General features: G+C 40.7%; 1 protein-coding gene across 1 annotated transcript; it reads left to right on the forward strand.

Annotated features, from left to right (window-relative positions):
• The first annotated feature begins 10,315 nt into the window (after nt 1-10,315).
• On the forward strand, nt 10,316-14,246 carry six2a (SIX homeobox 2a). Its single transcript, XM_041050715.1, has 2 exons — nt 10,316-11,196; nt 12,741-14,246. The coding sequence occupies exons 1-2, from the start codon at nt 10,637-10,639 to the stop codon at nt 13,051-13,053; spliced, it is 873 nt and encodes a 290-aa protein (XP_040906649.1). The 5' UTR covers nt 10,316-10,636; the 3' UTR covers nt 13,054-14,246.
• The last annotated feature ends 1,139 nt before the right edge of the window (nt 14,247-15,385 follow it).

Consider the following 15,385-nt stretch of genomic DNA (forward strand, 5'->3'; position numbering starts at 1 on the left):
AGACAGACAGGAAGCAAATGTGTCATTTATTAGGGGCTGTTTCCAATCTGTGCTGATGATGAATATCTCCGATCTCCCCCATGCTGCTCCCGAATATTCTGAAACAAAGGCCTCTTATGAAATTATACTGTCATTAGAATGACTGCTCTGATTAGATACTGGGACTGGATTAGCCATCTGCTTGGCTCTCAGGCAGAGGAATGATATGATCAGAGCTAATTACCACGTATTCCTACATGAGAGCACATTGGAGGGTTTAGTTTCAAAATATGATATGCTGTATTCATTTTGAGTGGCTAAAAAATTTCCTTGTGTGGTGGAATTCTTTAATACATTTCTGTTCAGTATGAAAGGTGGCTGTGATGTTGATAAAAAATGTAATAGTTTTGCAGTAATTTTATATAAACTTTTATTATAAGGTGAAAGTAAATGGCGCACTTCTCAAATGATAAATATCTCATTAAGAGTGAACCGAAATGGAACGAATCAGATAGTCCGAGATTCAAACGTGAAATTTAGCTTGTTTTTCTTGGCTTCTGAAAAGCTACCGATTTAGAGATGGATATGCCACATTTAGAAAATTATTTAGGCTGCTATCACACGTTCAGATAATGAAACGGCGCTCTATTTTGAACCTCCCTATCCAAGTAAACATTTTAGATTTTCAGTGCTTCTTACAGTCAGACCCTTTCCACTTGTTTCCTCATGTCACACGTGTTAGAATGGGGATCGTTGTGGGCAGAGTGTGTGGTGTCAGGAGTTGCCACTGTGGAATGGACATATGTAGCAATTTATCACTTGTCTCTCAGCGCATGGGTGGGTGGCCCCGCAACGGGTATTATTGCAATTTAGGAGCAATTGAGAGTAATCTCCTCTTTCTGCTTGTGTGAAAGCTCATCATCCTTCTCTCTGCAAGCCGAGAGGCATGTCTTCACTTCAGATGACCTCCAGAGCTGGTACGAAAAGCTTTGGGTCTGTCGTAGATCATGCTGTATATCATAATCAGCTCGTCTAGCACTCTTTTCTTGGTGGTCTGGCGAGCATCCTCAGAGTAAACCACTACACTGTCAGGGAAACTAATCAGAATCCTTGCAAATGCAGTGATGGTAATTCTGTGCAGTGCTACAATACGGATGCATATGGTTTAGTCATAACTCCCACCACCGTATTAACTCTGTGGAAAGCACAGGCACACAATCTGGCCATGACACTCCCAAATTAAGCTTTACAGCATCAAAATATAAATTGTCACTAATTCATAACACTGATTTAATTATACAAAACTGTATAGAACAGAGTAGTGGTACGGTCCATGTCTTGCATTCAGTCCATTTACTGTAATTAAAACAGAACCATAGAAACTGAGCACCAGTTTGATAAAGTGGCAACTATGATATAGACATACTGTATAAGATTCTCTGGTGTTTGGTTCAGGCTGCTAAAATACTTGGTTAAAGTCAATGGAAGATTGTGGCTTAGGTTAAATATTAAAGTCTACATGTCCTGTCCTTTGCTGCAACTTGGGGTGGTGATATTTATCAAAGAGCATGATCTTTCCCTAATGTTGAGCACATTTTTAGAGTAGCCATGTGCAGATATTTTAAGAAAAGCAATTGAAAGTTGTTGAATGTCTAATGTTTTGCACGTGTTCCACATTGTAATGCTGATAAAATGCCTCCCTCTGGTAGCATTTATTTTTAAATGTATTTGCTATTTGACATTAGTTGTATATGAACATAATTTTTAGGGGACAGTGTGCTGCTGTGACAAGTGACAAGATCATATATGGATGAATAGATGACACAGTTACAGTGACGAAATCATAGGCTTGATAGTCCCATATACATTTTCATTAAAGAACATGAACATAAATTAGTAATGATAAATCAATAGAATATATAAAAAAATATTCTCAGGCTAGAGGAGCTTTAGCGAGCATGCACTGAAGGATTTAAAAAAGCTATTATAGTGTTATAGTCGTGCTTGTCTAAATATAATTTGCTGTAAATAGAGAGTGGTACATTATGATCAATGTTCTGACTTTAAGAGAAATGTTTAAAAGGGAATAGGTTTAATCGTTGGCATAAACAGCAACAATAAAAGGGAGAAACTAAACCTAAGCAAAGTGTAATGATGCATGAGGCAGTTTCTCAGCCTGAGCCCCATCTTTTCCCTCAAATAGCTGTGGTTGCCATATGCTCAGATTGACTATAATTGTTAGTTTCCTGGACAAAGTGTCTAGAGGTTTGCAGGCGTTTAATATACCCTGCAGGCAGAATTAAAAAGCAATCATGAAATCCAATTCTTCCATATAAAAACAAATGAGCGATACGTTGTGCCACACTTCTATTTACAAAGCAAACACTTGCTTTCATCCTCACAGTATCTCATATTTTGCCCAATAGCGAGCAGAATACAGCAAAAAGTTTGATGGATGGTTTGGTTTAATGAGAGAGAAGTCATTTAGACGATGAATGTCGACACATTAATGGGATTTCTTGGAGGCCTGTGAGTGGAAATTGGGTTTTTAGAGCCTGAATAACTAATACACTGAATGCACAGAGAGATGTGAAGAGATAAAAGTAAGAGCTGAACTGTAAAAACAATGCAGCAGCGCCAGCAGGCTCTGATCAGAAGGATACCCTTCTCTTTTTGTGGTGGTCTGTGCTGTGATGACAACATGAATCAGTTCACAGTCAAAGTTACTTGTGTTCTTTGGAAACAAAGATCAGCTCCCTGAAAGAATCTTGCTGGAGATTATCTTTTTTTTAAGCATCAAATGACCTCTGAAATTGCATTTAATCCATACGAAACACTCCAGTTGAAACCAGTGCTCATGGTTTTTTGTAGGTGTGATGTAGGATAGGGTGTCCATTGAATTTGTGGGTCTGATATAGGTCATTAATGCTAGTACAAGGCAAAATATATTGTTCAAGCTCCCTGTCCCAATTTCAGTCATTTCTGTAACATGATGCTGAGGCTAATTACAACAGGTGAAACAAAGCACCATTCACATTATCAAAACTTCATTGTCAATCTTCTTCATGCCATAAAAACACTATGTTGTATGATGTATAATAGACGTTTCTCTCTGGTACAGTATCAGTACAACCACTGACTCTATCACGGAACTATTTACTGCCCATATGGCCAGTGACACGGGGTCAAGCCTGTGTTTCAAGTGAAACCACCAAGTGTTGTAAAAACCCTGCATACAGGAATGGATACAAATTCAAGCATTAGCACATTGCTAATTACAGCGCGTCGCTTTTAATAAATTCTTTCCTGACATATGAGTTCCAGCACTGTAAAAAAGGAAGAATGTTGCATGAGGGAAAAACATTAAGCAATGCTGCAGACTTTTGCTTTAAGTAAAAAACCTGGGTTGTATGTAAAGGAATACTATATTGTAAGATGTATAAGATTCACTCAGGATACTGAAGTCCCCCAGTTTGATGTAAAGCGAATAACCAGTTTTAAGCGTTCACACATTTTCTGGCTATCAAAGCCATGTTTCCTGAGAGTAAATAACTTAACAAGCAGAGTGTAAAATCTGCACTTCTGCTGCAGAGATCTCTGTGGGTAATCTGACATGTTGTTGTTTTCTGTCTCCTTGCTCCCTTCACTTTTTTTTTTTGTAAAACCGGTTTCCAAAATATGTCCTGCTCCGAGCTCTGGCCTTGTTCACACTGAAATAACTCTGTGGTATCGTAGTCGAGTCCTCTTTTTGTTTGTTTTAGGGGTGGGGCAAACTTTTTCCCTCGTGTTTCTGGCCAAAGGAGTCATTTATTTGCTGTTTTAAATGTTACGTGATCAGAAGCAGTTGGTTATCATCATCCAATTATATGTCCCAGGCTTCTGTCCACATGGATGTAGAGCAGGCGAAGGTTTATCTGATCCTACATATTGGTCCCGTGGTGGTTTTTTAGCTGCTTGCCGTAACAAAATACTCCAAAGGAGCAGGTTAGGTTCTAGCTAGGTTTACAATTTATTGTCACGAAAATCCATACAAACTGGATTTGTGTGAAACTATTTAATAAATGTTAATTAAATTTTAGAAAAAAAATTGAGTAAAAAGTGCTATTTCTGCAGATCTAACTGGTCTAAGTAAAATCCCCTTTTTAAAAAAGAACTTCACAGTAAAAGCTTACAGCCTATAAGCCTGCTGAAAAGAAAATGCATGCATGGAAAGGCTGCACACTTTGCCCTGTGCACCATTTGCCAAATTGTAGACGATAATAATACATAATTCCACACTGGAGTGTGTTTGCAGTCATTTAAAACAAGCCCACAGCGTTGACATAAATCAGAGTGTGTGTGAAGCTCGTATACCTGCATGTCTGCACACTGCGGGTTTGACGAGAGACAGGTCTGAGGGGATTTCACCATAAAGGTTAGGAACCGTGAAATATCTGAGAAGTGCTGGAACCGCTCTGCTCTCCAAATTATAGCCGAATGCATGCTATACAGTCTTAGAGGCTGAGGGGAAACGCCTTGGCAGTGCATAAAGGGCTCAGTGTGAGGATGAAATGACCGTGTGACTCCTGAAAATAAACAGGAATCAAATGGAGTGATTGATCGAATAAATTAACCTCAGCAGCAAGCGGCATGCTCTCTCTCACTCTGTCTCTCTTTCTCTCTCTCTCTCTCTCTCTCACACACACGCACACACACACACACACATGCACATACAATCCTCAGGTCCAATGACCAGCCTTGTAGAAAAACGGGCACTTGTTGCGGTGTTCAGACCAGCTTCAGTTTGGGTGTAAGTTTGTTCTATGGCAGTGTGCTGGTAATGGGTGGGCAGTGGAGTGTTGGTTGATTAAGGCTTTTTTACCAGTGGGTAACAGATGTAACTGAATGATGGCACAGACTGTGTTTAATTGCAGGGCACTTAATTTGTCCTCCTCACTCCAGAAAATGCTCAGATTACAGTTATGTGGAAGATAAATGCACCAATGCTGTTTTTAGCTGGATGAAAACAGTTTACCGTGCTAGTTTAAGGTTGATAAATTAGTTTATAACCCTATCCAACATAGTACTTTGATCAGCTTATTGTCCAGGTATTTCATCAGGAGGTGTAAGCCACATTTTGTGAACAATACTTAATCAAAGCATTAATTAAGCTTTAGGTAACAATGCAAAAAACTGTTAACCCACAATTTAGTTATTTTGGTTTCAGGGGAGAGTTTATGATTATGTAGTCAGAGTGTTGGCTTAGAAGTTTTTCTACCCTCAAAAAGAGTAAAATTATTAGTTAACACTTGCTGCTTCTCTTGCCATTTAAACTGATTAAACTTAGAGATTATGGAAAACTGGACAGATCTGATATTGAGTTTTTTATGCTTGAAATTAGCATTTAGCAACTGTGTAAGTATAACATTTACAAGACCAAACTCAGTTCATAGAACCTGATGCTGTGAGTGGGCTGCATGTGGAAAAGGTGTTTTGAGAATAAAGACAGAAGTCATTGTCATGCCTATCCGATGATCAGCAGCTGAAGGGGATACCCCTCTCTCATTTTATCTGCTTGTTGAGTTGCTGTGCTTTGTGCAGGCCTGTATATTCTAGACTGGACCTGAAATGTAAAACGTCCAATCTGATGAACCTGTCGACCGGTCAGAGGCTTCTGGAAATTAAGACTAGATCTCCACCTACACACAAACCCACACGCCCCTTCATACCCACCCCTCCCTGCTGCTTGCCTGTGCGGTTTAGTGAAACCTCCTCCCTGCTCTATAGCATAGCCCTGGCCTCTGGGGTAACAAGATAGATGTAAACAACCAATTATTGGATAGACCCTCATTCATATCCCCTTAACCAGTATAGACACAGAGGTTCTGGCTTTAATAATTTCTCTCTCTCTGTCCAACATTTGGATGTCTGTCAGTAAGAATGTTACTCATCAACCCCGTGTTGCGCTTGTCTCAGGTCGGTGCACGTAGCAGTCTTACAGGATAAAAGCCACGTCCCCTCCTACGTACCCCCAACTCAACACATAGACTTTGCAACACACACCAAAACACACATCTTGCAATAATCAGCTCAATTAGTGGAGGTCGTGGTGGAGAGTGGCCGAGGTGAGCGGTGGGAGGTTGTGAAAATAGGGGGTTGGCTATTAGGGGAAACGTGATCTCCATTCATCAGTGGGCGTAATAATTACCGTTTCAGAGCCAGAGCTCTCTGATCAAACTGATCGGTGGAAACAAGTGGTTTACAAACACTGTCAGGGGCCAGACACTGGACCCTGATTTGCCCTATCACTGCCGGTGCACACACCCAGTGGTTCTGATCATGAGCAGCCCAGTTCAGTGAAGGTGCTTTATATTTGTATTCACATTTTAATTGCTTGCTCTCCTCTTATACATACATTATACTCTCTGCAACCCCACTTCCCTGACCATTAAACTTTCCAATCAGATGCGCAGTTTAATAAGTATTCTGAGTACAGGTTATCCAGGGGCAACAAAGACCGGGTGAGCAGGTGCTGATCCAGAACATACCAATATAATGAATGCGACAGTCTCCTCAGGGAGAGATTATCTCAAACTCTTTTATATTAAAAATACAAAAAAAAGACCCCCAACTGAACAAGATGTTATCCCACACTGCTCCATCTGCTTTGATTTTATGTTTGGCAGTAATTACAAAGAGGCCTGGATACCTGTTATACCTATAGGTTTTCCAAACATTCATGCTCATATAGTGTATCATCTCATCAGAATGACATCTAATGAGACTCCTAATGGCCCCAATCTGAAGCCCCTTCTAAGGCCCTGGACCCTACTTTGGTTACATCTGCACCCATCATCAGCCAAAATGATCCAAATGACTGAGGACAGAGTGAGGCAGGGATGAACCGGGCTCACAGGCCCTCATGTAACTGCTGATAGCAGAGACACACAGCATGAGTCTACAGGGGGACAGCGAGCTCAGCAGCCGGCAGTTAGAGCAGAGGTGAAGAACTTTACCAGAAAATCAAGATTAAAAAAAGAAGAAGAAGAAAGAAAAAATAGTAACGTGTCTATTTCTCAGTAACAGCCCCAGGAGGAGTAGTTTTAGCGATCAAGGCCATGAGGATAAATTAATAGGCTTTGCAACGCCAATCTGAATGGCCTTTGATGTGAAACGTAAAAATGAGACGATGTATAACCTCGCTGGAAAATACTGTGACCACTGTGAGTAATGGCAGCACCTCTTTCACCAGTAGGAGAGCCTCCTGTGTGTTTTGGGCTCAATTACGAGGCCTTTAGGTGTTTGTGTTAGATGGGTGGAGAAGATAAGTTTTATCTGAAATCGGTTTAAAATGTCACGGCTGTCAAACTGTGTTTGCAGGCGCTCACACTTTCACCCATCACTCTCACTCTCGCTGTCTGCGCTCCAGCTTTCTCCAATTTTCATGAGCTGGCTGAATCCAAGTCAACAAATTAAAACACATTCAGAAAGTAATTTAACTGTATATCTGCTAGGCCATATTATGATATGTGGCGTTGTAATTATTTTAAATAGACATTATTATTATTGTTGTTGTTGTTGTCGTCGTTGTCGTTATTATTATTATTATTATTATTATTATTATTATTATTATAACTCTACGTTTTATTTTATGTGGGTATAAAACGCATATGAGCTGTATATGTACACGTTTAAGGTTAAATCGCTTCCTTGTTTTTCTCACTATCCATTTCAGGCGAGCCCTGGTCCCCTGACGATTACCATCAGTCAGCCTAATGCCGTAATACTCTCTGAGAACTGCGCTTTAGGCGAAACCCAAGTCAATTTATTAAACAGAGGGAGAACACAACACGGAAACAGGGATCAGGCTCCTCTTACAGGACTCCTCATCTCTTGTGATAAACTAACTTCATAATTACACCAATAATTCATTCTAAACAGCCGCGACTTAGATGAAATAGCTCGCCGCTATCAGGCCTTCACAGCGGACAAAAATATTGACAAATTGCTCCGGAGCGAAAGTGAACCAGTGATCTGAGCACAAATGATTTTGACATCAACCGATGACTAAATTTTTTTTTAATACCCCTGAGGTTTGAGGTCGCTCCTTGCAACTTTAGATGTGCTACTGATATTTATTTGCAACAGCTTTTTTGAAGATAAAATTAAGGCCTGTGCATATATCATATTACGCCTATTAATGTTTTTTTTATTATTGTTATTACTATTATTCTTGTTAATAATAATAATAATAATAATAATAGTACAATCATAGTTATTTTTGCTCAATACCTACAGGTCATTTTAAATTTCAAGATGTAAGATGAGAGAAAGCTGCTGAATCAGGTATGCCGGCGGAGATAGAAACTGTGGTGTGTGTGTGCGTGCGTGTGTGTGTGTGTGTGTGTTTTGAGGCAACAGTGTCGAGTGATGCGATACCGTGTGTGGGTGTAACTGACAATCGTATCTCTAATGAAGAGGTCCCATGGTGGGGCGATAGAAATCTACCAACTGGTCAATCTTTGGCCCAACAGTCAATAACACACATGCCCGTCCGCGTGACACAGGTCTCCATACACCTGACAAAAGCCCCGACACCACAACAAATCAAGTAACTGTGATTTTGTGGTCATCACGCTGCTGTCACTGGTGTTGTTTTTTTTTTTGCAGCTTCACTGCTGCGGTATGCAGAGCAGCAGTTCGTATAAAAACTCACCATTCCAACAAGTACCTCTCTCATCACTTTCTCCTCAGTGAGATTCATAAAACCACTAAATCACCTCTAAAATCCATCCTCTCACTCTTTCCTCGGCCTCTCGTCTTTGTTTCTCCCACTCATTTTATCTTTAATCTTCATATTGAAATAATTACTCAGGGCTTGTCCTTCAATTTTATCCTCTAATCCTTCTTGTGATTTTGATGATCTCTGACTTCATCTTCCTTCACTGTTGCACTAAGCCGTGTCGGCCAGAAGACTTAGATACAGACGGAAATGTTTGTCTCACCGGTGAGCTAGTTGATGCCGCTTCTCTTCTCTCCTGTTGCCCGACAGACTCTCCTTCTCTGCTCCCCTTGTCCAACAAACTCCACAGCACTCACGAACGCTTCATTTCCCCATTAGACCGGCCGCACACCTTAGGATTGTTTGCCATTCTGTGCGCTCCTGCAGTCACAGCCTCACCCCTCATTTAGATATTCATCATCATCCCTGTTCTTACATGCATTAAATTATACACTTTATCACGGCAACATTATCCTCAGCTCTAGAGCAACATATCTACTTTATGTAGAAAGATAATATTTACACCAGATTAGATTTTTAAATTCCTCAAATTAACTATAAACTTAATATGAGCCAGTTAACAGGCACACTTTATGCTCCGTTGGGAATATTATGGCGCACACTCTTTATATACATCAAAATTATCAAATGTTTTTGATATTTATATATCTTTATGTATATTTTCGATGGTATAAAGTCTTATTCTATTCTTTCTTCTTTTAGTGTTATTTGTAACACTTTTATAGTTACGTTTATTGCCATGCAGTCTCTTTTAACTAATATATTGAAGCTGGCGTGAGGCTATTAACCATTTACAATCACATGAAATCCCATTTTAACAAAATTCCTATTTACAAATAACTGTGGCATTTTTTCCAACTTCAAGTTAACGCGGGCAAAATTGATCTAAATAGACTGCAGGGTAGAAAACATAAATCGCTGACCTCTCCGACACATTGTTTAAATTTTTTTTACTTATTTTAGTATTTTACATCATGGTAACCACCATAAGCATGTGAGGAGTTTTTGCGAACTTCTCATCAAACGCCACGTCGCTTGTTGTCTGCAGCTGACAGTCACTTCATTTATATGAAATAATGAACTTGACCAACTTTAACATTACAAGCGTTGTGGAAATTTTGATTGATATGCGAGAGCTGCCAGGAGCATGAAGACATACAGCAGCAGGCTGTGTGCGCTCTGGCGCCATCCTTCCCCCGGCTGCGGGATCAGCGCTGCTCTCCTTCCCCACACTCCCCCAGCTTTGCGCTCTTTGGCTGCCCGAGGTGTCTGTCAACGTGAAGGGAAAGAAAAAAACTGTTTTAGAAGAAAAATCTGAGCAATATTTCTATTGGTAGGCGGGCTGCTCGTGAAGGGAACAATCAGGTTGACTTTGCCAGGGAGCCACCTCAAAGCATATCGGGTTACTTTGAGTGACAGCGTAACCATGGCAAATAATTTGACTAAGGCTATTGTCTTATCCTCACCATCCCCGGGTCAAATAACCGACCAATCAGAGTTCATATAATCGCTCGTCTTGCCAGCTTAGAATAATATTATTAAAACGAGCCAGCGAGCCCGGTCTCCCGGAGTAGGTTATGTTGAAACGGCATAGAAAAGGTGGAGGAGGACGGTGGAAGGAGTAGCAACTTTCTCTCTTTCTCACCAACTTTATGAGGAGTTGTCGCCTGGGGTTTTGCATGGCTGAATGGGCTTGAGTCTATTCCTCAATACGCACTTGGATATTACCTAACCCTGGTCAGTTTAAGTTTTAGGTTGTTCTTTTGGGGATCTTTTGTCGCTTATGGACTTAATGCGTTCTGATTTAATGTGAGACTGAGAGGAGAGACGTGGAAGTGAGGCACAATATAATCTGCACTGGTTTACGTTGTCGCCATGTCCATGCTTCCGACGTTCGGTTTTACGCAGGAGCAAGTGGCGTGTGTTTGCGAAGTCCTCCAACAAGGGGGGAACATTGAGCGGCTGGGGCGCTTCCTCTGGTCGCTCCCGGCGTGCGAACACCTCCACAAAAACGAGAGCGTCCTCAAAGCGAAAGCCGTAGTCGCCTTCCACCGGGGGAACTTCCGAGAGCTTTACAAGATTTTGGAGAGCCATCAGTTTTCGCCGCACAACCACCCGAAGCTGCAGCAGCTGTGGCTCAAAGCGCACTACATCGAGGCAGAGAAGCTGAGAGGCCGCCCGCTCGGCGCCGTGGGGAAGTACCGCGTCCGGAGAAAGTTCCCCCTGCCCCGCTCTATCTGGGACGGTGAAGAGACAAGCTACTGCTTCAAGGAGAAGAGCAGGAGCGTCCTCCGAGAGTGGTACACCCACAATCCTTATCCGTCTCCGCGGGAGAAAAGAGAGCTGGCCGAGGCCACGGGACTCACCACCACGCAGGTCAGCAACTGGTTCAAAAACCGACGACAGAGAGACCGAGCAGCAGAGGCAAAGGAAAGGTAGGAGCAAAGATTAAGACACTTAAAACATATCTCAGAGTAGGTTCATTGTGTTCTTTTTATTATTATGACACCAGTCAAAAATAGGCTGAAGTCCTAAAACAAAAATGTTGCTGAGTCACAAGCAAACACTATTAACACTGTGCGCAATATAATTTACTTATCTTCACCTGGCAATTTATTGCATTGACCAATTATTAATATAATTTCAGCTTTCAACTAATCGCCCCAGTTCTATCCAAACACCTGTGTTTATTTGTGGCAAATTATGTTAGAAGCAGGCGCCTTTTCATACTTGAAGGTTTAGTAAACTCAAGTCCCGTAGTGTTTTTATGTTTGATATAATTGTGCAGGCCGTGCGTAAAAATTGAAATGTAGAAAATTAAAGGCTTGTTGTCAGGTAAATTACAAGGTTATAAAAGCTGCATTTACCCCACTTTTATGTTTTAGTAATCACATTTATTATAACATGAAATCTGACTTTCACGTTAAGATCAGAGAAAAAATAGTTTTAACCCTGCAGACACTGGAATGAACTCAAAGTAGATATGTAGGGAAACTTCTCCGAAGACATTTAAAAAGTTGTTTTGCAGTTTAAGTGTTGTGGTGGGCTATGTATCCTCCTTATCAGCACAGCTGACATTTCATTAGGAGTCGTTTGTACATTTCAAAGTTTGAAAATTACATAGGCAGGCGTGCAGAGAGGTTTGGGAGACGTGTTTTAGTCAGGTGTTCGGTGGGTTGGTGTCTTCTTTCACCCTCTGGCCACTAATTCGGGCTGAAAGCTCCACGTAAATCATGTCTTCCCACTGAGAAAAGCCTTACCCACCACTGCAAACATATGAACTATGCCGTACGCAACATGCACACATTTAGCAGTAATTACGCCTGTCACTTACTCAGATGTGCAAAGGCCGAGAGCTTTAGCTACTTTGTTAGGAGTCTTTACCCACAGGTCACTGTGGTTTAATTAATTTCTTATAACCACAAATACTTAATGAAAGTTCAACAGACAAGCAGATTTATTGTTTTCACTCACAGATCACCACTGCAGCCGTTTACTGTAATTCTGTGCACTGCTGTAGTGAACTGAGCAATAGCCTCTAATTATTTCAGTGACTTACTAATTGTTTGCGCCTTGGAACACGTATGCATGAATGCATTCCTGATTGATGCATTAATAAATCATTAGACTAAGCATTTATACTTTAATGAGGCTTATTAAAGCTATTGTAAATATGGCGCAACCTAACTAATATCCCAGTGCACCCAGTAGCATGGGCAACACTATTTTTGCTCGGTGTGTGTGTGTGTGTAGTTTTATGTGTGCGTCTTTTAATAATCCTGATTCTTGTTCCAACAACGTTTCAATTATTTATTAACAAATATTTACTTTGCCTGTTTGGTCCTCTAGTCTTTATTCAGTGTAATCACGACTGTAGATTATTTTAAAAGGTGTCACAACTTAATCATTTCTTACACATTTTCCTTCTTTGTTGTCTACTTACACCAGACTAATATGGGATGTTGTTCCTTGTTCGCAGAGAAAACAACGAGAACTCCAACAGCAATAGTCACAACCCACTGACTTCTTCTATGAATGGAAATAAAACTCTATTGGGGAGCTCGGATGACGATAAAACACCCTCGGGGACGCCGGATCACACGTCTCCGAGCCCGGCTCTGCTCCTCGGCTCGAACACCGGTTTACAGTCTCTGCACGGCCTCGCGCCGCCGCCGGGACCCAGCGCCATCCCGGTACCGAGCGGTGCAGACTCGGTGCACCATCACCACTCATTGCACCATGACACCATACTGAACCCTATGTCTTCTAATCTAGTGGACCTTGGCTCTTAAAAAATACGGCACAGAAAGGGGACAGAGAAGAGCACAGATTTTTTCGTTTTTGTTTTTTTTTTCTTTTTCTTTTTTTTTTTTTTTTTGAAAAGTAATTTACAAGGTGGCGTGAGACGAGTTTCAAGCACTTGCGGCAAAGTGCAAGCAGACAGACTGGAACACTGCGAAAACAGCCACCGTAACAAATCATTTAGTCTCATATTCAACCTTTAAAGTCTTTTTAAACAAGTGGGATAAATCTACCAATGGGCGCAGTAACCTCCACTTATCCCCAAATTAAACTTCTGCTTGTTCCGAGGATTTTCTGGAAACAAGTGTCAAGGCAGAGCACTTAAGAAATATACTGAGAACAGTCGCCATTTTTCTCACCCTGTTGGTATATTTTCTCTTAAATTCACTTAAGGACAATGTAGCTCGAAATATTAATAGATTTGAGATTATATGACTTGTTAAGACGGATCATTTTTGCAGTTGTGGTGCTTAACAAACAAAAGGTGAGGTGGATCTAGGTCGTTTTAGTTAAAAAAAAAAAAAAGGACAGAAAGAAGGACAGAAAGAAAGGAGAAAAAAGAAAAAGTATTTTACCGGAATGTAATAACGTTACATGTTATATTGTTGAAAACAATAACAATAAAATGTCTTAATTCTTGTTACTATTACCGTTGTTATTTTAGGGGTTTAGATATATCAACAGACTCTATAGGCACCGAGTTAAAGGTACCCCATCGCCTTTTTGTTTACATAGTTTTCCAAGAGAGCCATAAGCAATTAACTTTTTTTTTTTTTTTTTTTTTTTCCCCCAGTGGGGGTGGGGGGTTGGGGGGTGATGGGGTATGATGATCTTCTCAAGTGTCTTATAAGAGCCGTGATGAGATGCAATATCTTAATCTCTTCATATTATTATTATTATTATTATTATTATTTGCATTTTCATTTGGAAAGAGACTGCATGTAAACTTTGCGATTACTGATGAAACATAAAACGATTCACCTATAGTTTCATATACCCTTTACAATAAAAGAAAAAGAACTACATGGATTAAAAATCGAGGATTTGTTTGATTCTGAATGATTATTGACATTTTTGCAGGAAATCAGTTTTGTCTTTATAGTTTATCTCCTGCGGGTCACCTCGTTACCTGTTTAAAAGCACTCAAGCTGGGTGACACTAAAAATATTTAAACAAAGCAAATATTCCCAGACTATAAATGTTTTAGAACAGCTGCAGGCAAATAGTAATCTTTTTACAATCACATGCTGTGTGTTTACTGCATGATGTGTTGGCATTTTAACAATATTCCTTTGAACTTTTAATTGATTAATTCTGATTCTATTTTCACAAATCTCACAGAAATGCACATATATAATACACACTACAAGTCAAAACTGTGGCAAAGCTGGTTCTGATTAATACTTTGCTATTTCCTCTGGCTTTTGAATGCACACTGAGCCACCAGTTCCTTGATAACGTATTATCAGATAGCATCGCCAAAAATCAAGAGCCCTCAGCCTTTGACTCATATGCCTGCTCTGAGAAATGGGGATATTGTCCTTTACGTGTGGGCGGTCTGCCGGTGTCCACGGCTCGATGTCGCGAGATTATCTACCATCTAATCATAAATGCAGCTAAAGAAATCGTTAAGGAGGATAACTATCTGTTTCTCCCCATTCCCCACAAGTCACTTCCAGACTAGCGTCCTTCGCTTTTGTAGTTAAAACGGAAACGCAAGAACTGGGTCTAAAGAGGGTGAAAAGTCTGGGACTATGTGGAAAGAAGAAGAAAATATGCAGTGAGCTGTAAATCTATGTTATGGCCTTTTTTAAGTTTAGGGAAAGGAGAATGTTTTAAAATACAAGTTGAATTATCGCGTTTGTGAATTCTATTTTCAGGTTTTTTTTTAATGATCGCCGACTTAAGGTCAAAGTTCACCCAAGTCATCACTGCTGTTGTTAAAATGGCAAAATGAGAGAGAGAAAAAGAAAAATATCAACACTCAATCCAGTACTTTGTAAAAATAACACTAGTCAAGAGACTGAAGCATGTGGCGTGTGGCCATCATAGGCAAAGCCATTACAGACGTGCTTTTCCAACCGGGAACCTTGATGTTGAAGTGATGACACCTTATCTCTCCGCGCTCGGCGGAGGAGAACAAAAGTGCCGTAGTGTTTGGCGGAGGAAAAAAAAAAACAGAACTGGAAACGGGCGTTGAAAGAAGACACTTTGTTTGAACAGCTTCAGCACCCCCCACACCCCACCCTACCCCACCCCACCCCACACACCTCCAGTCCGCTGCCCGAGCTGTCCCTGCGTGTACTAAGACCCAAGACATCT

The sequence above is a fragment of the Toxotes jaculatrix genome, chromosome 11 (genome assembly GCF_017976425.1).
Source record: "Toxotes jaculatrix isolate fToxJac2 chromosome 11, fToxJac2.pri, whole genome shotgun sequence".
NCBI classification, from domain to species: Eukaryota; Metazoa; Chordata; class Actinopteri; family Toxotidae; genus Toxotes; species Toxotes jaculatrix.